This window comes from Tyto alba, unplaced genomic scaffold (assembly GCF_018691265.1).
Source record: "Tyto alba isolate M040663 unplaced genomic scaffold, T.alba_DEE_v4.0 Super-Scaffold_34, whole genome shotgun sequence".
NCBI lineage: Eukaryota > Metazoa > Chordata > Aves > Strigiformes > Tytonidae > Tyto > Tyto alba.
In genome coordinates this window covers 980,719-990,482 of record NW_024881309.1, presented here as the reverse complement: position 1 = coordinate 990,482, position 9,764 = coordinate 980,719, and the positions used below count along the sequence as shown (strand labels likewise).

The 9,764-nt window shown below is 52.5% G+C and overlaps 1 protein-coding gene across 1 annotated transcript in view; it reads right to left on the bottom strand.

Annotated features, from left to right (window-relative positions):
- Nucleotides 1-763: 763 nt before the first annotated feature.
- LOC104368811 (hexokinase-2) overlaps nt 764-9,764 on the bottom strand; it is a 30,316-nt gene continuing 21,315 nt past the window's right edge. The window contains exons 11-18 of the mRNA XM_032985141.2: nt 9,616-9,764; nt 8,737-8,856; nt 8,305-8,400; nt 7,703-7,802; nt 7,361-7,544; nt 6,925-7,080; nt 6,211-6,444; nt 764-5,339 (exon numbers count right to left, since the gene is read on the bottom strand). Of these exons, the coding sequence (XP_032841032.2) occupies nt 5,195-5,339; nt 6,211-6,444; nt 6,925-7,080; nt 7,361-7,544; nt 7,703-7,802; nt 8,305-8,400; nt 8,737-8,856; nt 9,616-9,764 (1,184 nt within the window). The 3' untranslated portion in view covers nt 764-5,194. The remainder of the gene's footprint in view (nt 5,340-6,210; nt 6,445-6,924; nt 7,081-7,360; nt 7,545-7,702; nt 7,803-8,304; nt 8,401-8,736; nt 8,857-9,615) is intronic.

The window sequence follows — 9,764 nt, the reverse complement described above, 5'->3', positions numbered from 1 at the left end:
ATCTTGCATTGTGTCATACTTCTTTGGAAGCAGAAAGCAGAAGTATTTTAAGGTGTTTAGCTGTTACAGTATCAGACTTGGGTTTTTGATACTTAAGTAAGCAGTTTTTCTTTTTTAACTACAAGTACCAAGACTTTAAAACTGTCATTAAGTGGAAAGAAATACGGGCTGCTTGTTCAGGGCAGAAGAGAACGTGGACATAAAAGCCATTTTTTTGTGTAATGCCAGGGTGGAGGTCTAAGCTTTGGTGGTGGGGTGAAGTGCCACAGGGCTCCTGCTCTGTGCCCAGGGCTTGGCCCCTCCTGCTCGGGTCTGGGTCCTGCTCTGCCCTTGCACCCGTGGGCCCCCCGGGCCCGCTGCTGCTGTGGGGGGGGGTGCAGCCCTGGCCCCCCAGCACATCTGCCCTCGCTGCTGGGAACCACCCCCCTGCAGCCTGGTGAGAATGGGGGATGTGGAGCAAGAGCTGACGGGACCCTCAGCTTGATGGGTTTTTTTCCAGCTATTAACAACTCCTTCCCTTGATCTCGGGGCATCCTGTGCCCCCCCTCACCCTCATTGTGGAGGGACTGTCAGTGCAAAGGAACAAACCCCTCCCCAGCTTTGGTCCTTCTTCCCAGTGGGCAGAACTGGGGATTTGGGATGGGGCAGTGGTGCAGGTGCCTTTCCTCTAAGGGATTGCCAAGGAGTGGCTCAGTGCAGTGGGCAGGAGTGAAGGGAGCACACAAACCCAAACACGTCACAACTTACCCCAGAAAATGGGTGGTTGGTTGTTTTTTTTTTTTCTCTCTTTTATTTGTCACTGACTAGGACCAGCAATTGTGGCAAAGGGGAGCTGAGAAGTACAACACCACACTCAGGAAAAACGGTATGAAAAGTACAAAAATAAGGAAGCCTATATATAATATAATTGCAGTCAATTACTAAAAATAAATATTGTAAACACGAAATAACATCAGGTGAATCTAGTCACTCATTTCTGCTAGCAGCTGAACAGTCTTTGGCTTTATTTAACTCCCCCTGCCCCACATGGAGCCAACACCCACATTAAGATGCATTTTCTTTGCTTGAGGCCCAAAAGACTCCAGACACGTTGGGGATCTCACAATTTGACTCTTACTCCAAATTACCTTGTGACCAGGAATTGCCTCTTTTGCCTTCAGTGGCCGCTTTGCTACCAGAGCAAGCAAAGGGATCTGTCAGAAGGTTCCTTCCTCTCTATCTGCTGGGAGGGGAGATCGTGGTGAGGTGGGGCACCAAGTCTCCCCCCCCCCCGGTTCCAGTTGGTTTCATTGCTGTCTTGTACCTCGTCACTGGTTGTGTGGGGACTGGTGGATTCTGTCACTGTTTTACACCTGTCCCTACTCACCTTTTCGCCCCCTTCTCTCTGTCAGATACCTGGGCACGTTGGGATTGCCTGAAAGCTCAGCACAGAGGCACCCAGTGCTCTCGGGTCAGACAACCTCCGAGCTGCTCCCAGGCCAGAGCTCTGTGTGTCTCGGGGGTCCTCACGCAATCGGGGTGACTGAATGGGGTTCTTATCCCTACGTGGCCTTTGACTCCAAGAAGGGAAGAGGCAAATTCCTCTTGCAAGGCTCAATAATTTGCTACTTTCATATGTGTGTGTGCGCATGTATATACATAAACCAAAGCAGTAACAACACAGTCCTGACCAAAGCACTGACACGGAGAGAGCTGCCAGGGAGGAAAGGCCAGTGTCTCCAGTGTAGCAGCGGGTGCAGTGAAGACCCTGTTGTGCTGCCGGCGGGGCTGGAGAATGTGCCAGCACAACACCAGGAGTGCAGAGAAAATGCATCCTGATGGGGACAACCAAGCAAAACAAAAGCCATCCGAAATCCACAGAGCAGCGCTTCTTACTGGAGGGGAGAGACAGACCGGGCAAGTCAAGTTGATCAGTCTGTCTGTCTCCCTGCATATAATAATTGGATCTTCCCTTCATTATCAATAGTTAGGATTTAATCTTCCCTTCTTCATTTTTAAACACATTCACATAACATCCCATGGCACCATTTTGGTGTGAGGTTGCAGTCCCGCCCAAGTTACAATCAGACTGTACAGCAAACATCTGTGGTGCTCGTCCCCTTGGAGATAAAAAGGAACACCTTTTATTAAAAACCTTTCTTACAGCCACGGCCAAGAGCCTGTCTGTGGTCACAGGTTAACACAAGTGTCTTGTAACGCTTCAAGTACTGCTTTTTAAGTGGGAACATTTCAGACCCTGCTTTACTCTGAGTCGAAGCAAAGGGGAAGCAAAAGCTTTCAAGCGTTACGGGAGCCACGTGGATATCCAGGTGGGCATCCATCTGCCCAAGCCCAGCCCAAACTCCTCCCTGAGCTCACAGAAAGTTCCGAGCCGTATCCTCAAGCTTCAGCACGTGGCTCCCTGGCTTCGCCAGCCCCCCAGAGCTGCTGTGCCCGCTGCCCCCCAGACCAGATACCACAGGACAGACCCAAAAGCAGCTGAAGCTCCAGGTAACCCGTCCTGCCTTCGCCTCCTCCGTTCCAGGAGAAGAGAAAGTGCTCAGCAACTCACCACCACCCTGCGAGCCCAGGGCTCATCCTTCCTGCTGCTGAAAAGCTACAGCCCCTCCTTCTCTGCAGAGAAAGGCAAGGGGAGCAAGGTTCCCCTGCTCCACCCGTCCTTGCCAACCAGGTACTTCACTACCTGCGTTTTCTTCTCATCCTTTTAGTCACCCACGCCAACAATTTGCTAAACTGGAGCCTGAATCAGCTACAAAAGCGGGGCTGCCCCATAGTCTGTATCTTTCCCACTCTCCCCCCCCCCCCCAAAAAAAACTACAGTTGTATAAAATTTAGCTCACTAACTGATGAAAACACTACATATTTCAAAAGGGGTACAGCTGGAGAAGAGTTTAAAAATACAGCCACTAATGCAACCTTCTGCACTGTGCAGCAGGTAAAAAGAGTTCTGTTTCAGTTTTTCAGTAGGCAAAATGCTGGCCTCGGGAAAGAATCACACACAACTGCTTGGTACCACATTAGAGGATTTCTGTATCGTCTTTCAAGAATTTATTTAACATCATCTAAAACTTCCACTAGATTTGGTTTCTTACATCATTTCTATACACAGATTTTATTTGTTATAATTGTCTTGAGGCTTATAAAAAAATAAGCATTTTAAATGCCCAAAGTGTAATTTTGCTTTAAAATTGTACTACTGAACTTGACCCCCAACATAGAAGAGATACTTTTGGTAATGAGGTTACCCCAAGCAGTATAAAAATATACGTAAAAATAGACAAAAACTCTATCCTCCAAACTGAAGGTCTGTTTGTGGGAATTATTAATTATTTTTTTTTTTTTTTTGTACATCACTGAAATTTCATTATCTTCTGCTAAATATTTACAGAAACGTACCCCCCCCCCCCCCCGCCTGTGTGCCTCTGCTCACTCAGGCAGGGAACCGCAGCACTTAAGCTCATCCGTAGGCTTTTCCGCTGGCAAAAACTAACCGCTGCTTTTCACCTCGGCCCGCAGAGCGATGCCACGGGCACGCCCGCCCCCGGGCACGCTCGCCGGCAGCCCTGCGGGTGCCGAATGGAAGTGAGGTGGCACCGGTTGTTGCTGCTAACCCCACCGAACGACCGAGCTGCAGCCCCGTCAGCGCCCGAGCGCGCGTGCCCGGGGCCGAGCGCCTGCTGGGGCGGGACGGTGGCGCGAGGGGTACGGGCGCACGCGGGGCCCCGTGGAGCCCTGGGCCACCTCCTGCCGCGCCGCAGCGGGGCACGACGCGGCCTTCCAGAGCGAAGCAGGCTGGGGAGGGCAGGGGGACAAAATAAAACCTCTCCTTAGGTTAAACCCAGCCTAATCCTGAAAGCTTCGCTGCAGGGCCCCACTGCTCCCCGCGCATGGCATCCCTGCCTTTCGGCTTTCCCTTTTGTTCTGCTGGTACATTCCGAACGCGCAAACCTCTTGTACAATCATCCTCCGGAATTTGGGTCTCTTTCTCCAGTCTACCCCAAGAAAATTTTAAATTAAAAAAACAACACGAGAAAAAAAGAAAATAAGTACTCTGTACCATTCTTAAACGACATTAAAAGGTGAAGTCAAAACTAAGCAATATAACCCCCCCCCAAGACTATGTACATAAAAAGACGTAAGATCTCTTGAAACATAAATATACAGTGTATAAATCCAGGTGTCACCCAAAAGGCTGAAGACGCAGAACTATTTCACAGACAAAAAGCAAACCAAACTCACCGCGCCGAGCGTAGACACACGGCCACGACGCTTGGGTGTGGGTATTTGCAGGGAAGAGACCAACCCACCTTGGTGGTGGTTCCTTGTATCCGCACATGCACCAGGGAAGGGTGCTAGTGGTTTCCAGGGGGTGTAACACAACCGTACGTACATGCCACGTTCCTACACTCTATCTGGGGTGCGGGTGAGAGGTCAGGAAATGGGATTAGACCCTGAGTCCCCAATTATTTCCAGGCACGGGCTCTGCTGGAGCAGTTAAAGGGGCACCTCTAACTTGAACCCAGCAGGTTCTTTGCTATTGCTCACCAACAGAGATACTTGGTATCTCTCAGTGCAGACTCCAAACACACGGGTTGAAATTCTGCACCCTGTGCTTTAAGAGTTACCATGACTTTCATGGAAATAATACAGCCTTGATCAGGGTAAAAGACTAATGGAGGTCTTTAGCCCAATCTTAAAGAGGTTTGCTTTTTACAGCACGGACACGCTACAACTCTGACATACATAAATAAGTACCAGTTACTGTAAAGGGACAATGCAGTGTCTTAATTATTCTAGCATTATCCTTTCTGCTGTTAGGGAAGATGTGAGAGCGGTTAGGAGACATGGGGTGGAGAGCTGGTGTTTGATGGAGGCTGCAAGCGGAACAGGTCCAGCTCTAACTGGAAATGTAGGTAGACAGCCAAAAGACACTTTTAGCTTTACTTGATACGTGGTTTTATGGCATGCAATAAAACTCCTAAGACAACACTTTATACAAAGCACACAGCATCTCCAGTCCCACTGGTGGTATCTCGAGAGAACAAGTAAAGCTAAGAGTCTGCTTGCAAGGGGAGGCCGTGTGTGTGTGTGTGTGTGTGTGTGTGTGTGTGTGTGTGTACAGAGGGAGGGAGAGACCGGGTGGGGAAACATCCTGTTTTGCTGAAACCAAGCTCTTCCGCAAACCTCCTTCCTTCTATCGCTGGCCGGCCTCCCGGATCCGGCAGGCCACTGCCGTGATGAGTGCTGCGCCCTTGCCGCTGCCGTCTTCCGACTGGAGGAAGGTCACTTCGCAGTTCGGAGACAACTGCTTCACTGTTTCGTGCATGATGGTGGAGAAGCTGTAGGGCACAGGAAGGAAGAGATGCTGATCTAACTTGCCTTGGGCTGGAGGTGCCAGCCCCACAAGGAACAAACCACTGCACACCTATCATCACTGCTGCCTTCGACAGTCTCAAACAGTGCTACAAACACAGAACCAAAAACAAAGAAACCTGGATGGAGAGAGAGCTGCCAGGGAGGAGGCGTTGGAAAGTGTAAGTCTCCATGCTTCAGCCCAAGTCCACAGTTAGCACAACGTAATCATGCTCTCCCTCCACTCAGGACTAAATCTGGCCCCTTCTCTAGTCCCACCAAGCCCTGAGAGCACTAATAAACCTTCATAGCTCTGACCAGCCTCACCTGGGGGGCTGTTCAGAGCCCTCCTTCTACCCATGGGCCCCTGAGCCCCCTTCAAGCTCAGCCTTGTGCCTTCAGTCCCTGTCTGAGCAACACTGTCGCAGGAGGACCAGCCTTCAGCTCAGGCATAGTCATTTGGCCATGGGCCTTCTTGATCCAGGTCATAGACTGACTTCTTGGTTTCGACCTGCCTCATCCCCATGACTTTGCCTGATGAGCTGGACCGGTTGAACCTGGTCACTATCTCTGGGTCAGCCCGGCCTCGGGTACTGTGGGACTGGCCCCCAGCTGCTGCCAGGTCCCTGCTGTGTGATCTGTCTTGGCGTGCCATCCTTTAGGGAGCAGCTGGCTCTTGCCGTGCCTTGACAGAGTTTAGATCGGTGCCCCTGAGACCCTAAAACACCTTCTCTCCTCTCCAACTACCCCGTGAAGCTTTCCACCCCGGCTGTTACTTTGCACCCCATCTGCTCAAGATGGGTAGATGCACCAGCGTAGCCTCCTTGGAGGACAACCGCACACCACCCAGCCACTCACTGAGGATGCAGCTTGTAGAGCGTCCCGTCCACGCCGACCGTGACCTTGAGGAAGTCCAGCCCGCGGTTCTCCCGGATCTTGTCCACCACGGCTGCCATGCCGGCCCCACAGAGCTGAGCTGCCCGCCCAGCCACCACCGTGCACACCTCCTTCACAATGATGCTGTCGTCACACGTGGACTCCAGGCCAAGATGCTGGAGGATGGAGCGGACTTGGAGCAGGGCCAGGCAGTCGCTGGGGAGGACACGAGGGCCAGGCAGCATTAGGAGACGGAACAATTTGGATGTGTGGCTTCCCCTTTCTTATCTACATCCTGCAGAGCCCAGGGACTCGCATCTTGGGTGACACTGACTGGAGGGACACTACAGCTCCCCTGTAACCTCAGCTTTCAGACCTTGATGTGGCTCTGATGTCACATTCTCATCAATAAGGCTATTTCAGGACAAAGCCATTGACTGTCCAGGGCAGAGGATAAAGAGGCATCTGTGTTGCCAACTCCAGACAGTTTTTTTGTCTCTCAACACCAGCGCTGTTAGAACCACGTGGATTTTGCTGACTTAGCTGCATTGCACCACCCTGTGTCATTGTGGCTCCAGACTGAGTGCCTGGGACTTCTCCTGCAAGCCCTGGGAACACCTTCCCCAAATGACCTCTCTGCTCTAATCTGCAGCTGTAAGGCCAGAGTTGGTGCTCACCCTGCTTGTTGGACCTCACCTTTCTATCTGGGACAGGAACTTGGTCTCAAAGATCCCTCTGGTCTTCAGCCTCTCTGAGATCCGTCCCCGGAAGAGCAGCCCTCGTTTGGTGAAATCCATCAGGATGTTACGGACGATCTCCCCCAGGTACATCCCGCTGATCATCTTCTCAAACCTGGGAAGCAGAGGGCAAGGCTGAACATCAGGACAAGAAGAGACACTGGGTCTGGAACGGGATCCCAGCTCTGCCAGATGCCGCTGACACAACCCCCCTGGCCTGACACCCTGGAGCAAGTCCAGCGGCACAGTGCTCACCCTGTGGGCAGGGGACACGGGACACATCGGTGCGTCGCAAGGCCAGGCTCTGTCCTGCTCATCATCCCCTGGTGGGGCAGCACTAAGCTGTTCCTGGCCACCCAGCCTCACTGGGGTCCCCTCCCAAAGCCACCACGCACCTTTGCTTCCCAGGGTTGAGAGACAGCTCATCCACCGCCAGGTCAAACTCTGTCCGTATGTCATCCAAGCACCCGTTGTCACCAAATGCCCCCCACTCCATGTTGACACACATCCTGCCCTCCTCCCCTTCCACCAGCTCCACGTTCCTCATCTCCTCCATGTAACAGGCGTTGCTGCCTGTGCCTGCAGAGAGAGAAGCATCTTTCAGTGGGGCTGTTGGAGAAGCGGGGCACGTAGGCAAGATAAAAGCCCTCAGACACCTTCTGCAGCCAGGAGCATCGCACGGGGACAGGACTGGGACCACAGGCAGAGGAACTCCATAAGAAAGTTTCAGTCCTTACCGACTATTAGCCCAACTTCGCAATAGGGATCTTCGTACCCACAGGTCATCATGGTGCCAACTGTGTCATTTACCACCGCAACCACGTCCAGGTCAAATTCCTGCAGAGGGATGGGATCACAGGGGTTGTTCCTGGAGGCCACAGCTTGCTCTATCTGCTCCCCCAACCGGGAAAGGACCTGTCTGCTGAGCGTGGGAGTCCTTCAGGCACCCACGGACTTCCTGCAGCCCCACGTGTCTGCAGGTAGACGCTCAAACCTCAAAACACCTCCAGCTAGACAACTGCGGAGGAGCTGACACGCTGGGACAGCCCTGCCAGAAACAGCTCCCAGGGCAGGAGCTTTGGGTGGTCTGCACTGAGCACGGTGTCTCCCTAACCCACGGCGAGACAAGTCTGCTCCAGCCCTGGCCAGAGGCCAGTTCTTAGCTCCGGGGTCAGAAAATCCAACCTCTAGTGATGACTAAGGGTGGCTGTTAAAATTCAGACACTCATTAGCCCTGTGCTCAGCCCATTAATTTGCTTTACAGTCCAATTAAAGATGCTAAAGACAGCCGGGATGTGGGAGCAAGCAGCCAGCTTCTCACAGCTACATGGACACTCACCTCTCTCCTGTGAATTGCCTCCTTCAGCAGGTTCACCACATCTTCTCCTTCACAGCCAGTCGCCTTGAAACCTTTTGTCCACTTCAGGAGAATCCCCTGTTGTGAAAAGATCCCACGGTAAGTGGGAGATGTGGGTGGGAGGGACAGCAGCCCCACATCCACCAGCTATCGGTGGGCACTGCCCGGCATGTGGAGGTGAGATCCTCACACGTGAAGGATGACTCAGCTGGGTTGTCTCCAGAGCTCAAGGGATCTGAATTTGCTTTGACACAGCAAAGGGGCTTTTCAGAAGCCCTGGCAGCTCTGATCTCCCGCCTCCCCCCTCTCTTGGGTCTCTGTGTGACCTGCCCCGTGGTCATTGATGCTGGTGCGTAGAGTTTCCAGCCAGCCCTGGGGACTGGACACGTATGTTACCAGGTGGGTTGGAGTTACCTCATCCAGGCTGGCCTGCTGGCAAGGGAAGGAGAATGTGAATCCGAGCGGGAGTGATACACCCTTCATTCCCATGTATTCCAGGAAGTCAGAGATGCAGTAGACGATGTGGTCAAAGAGCTGCGGGTGCACAAAGCCAAAAGAAGAAGTTACCATCACAGCAAGAAACTCAGCTGGATGCCAGCCTGCCTGACCTACTGGAGATGTTGATCCATTCCCAAGCCAACAGGGCTTTGAACTGAGCAGGATGCTGCCCAGCTGCACCATGTGAGGTGAGCAAGCCCAAAACAGCTCCTCTTTCATCCTCTTCCCCACCAACAATGGAGTCATATCACTGAGATACCTCCACCTTGCAGGTCCTGTACTGCACCCAGAAGGGATGGAGAGGCTAGGGGGGAGGTGACCAGCTTCCCAGGGGTGACACGGCAAGGTATCCCCAGAGTCCATCTGCTAGAAATACTCCCTAGTCCCCAAGCACTGCCTGAAGTGGTTTGCAAAACTATTTCCATCTGCAAATAAGACTCTGGAGACGTCTCTTATTGCTTGTGTTGTGGTTTCTCCATCTGGGAAATGGGGATGATGCTTATCGGCCCCTGTGGAGTGTGTGGGATTCGGAGAGGTTCAGTGATGTCTGGGAATAACACTATTTCTAACAAGTCTTGAGCTTCCTAAAGCACATTTCAAACTCCAGAGACTTGGGAAGAACTCGCTGCTCTAAAGGCAGGAGAGAACCCGCCTTTTTCACTCCTGGTTTTGCATACTGGAAAGCAGACCAAGACAAAAAGATCTCCTGTAGTCAGCCAGCACTGGTGCCCGCCACTTCTGCTGCCACCCCAGGGAAAATTCCCCGGTTTCCCACCTCCAGATGCCCATCCTCACCTCCTCTCCGGTCCCCTGCATGACCTCCACCGGGATGGAGTAGATCTTGTTGTGCATCTCGACGCCACGCCTCATCCCGTTCCTCACACGCACCAGCAGCACACGGAAATTGGTACCTCCCAGGTCCAGGGCAAGAAAATCTCCTTTTT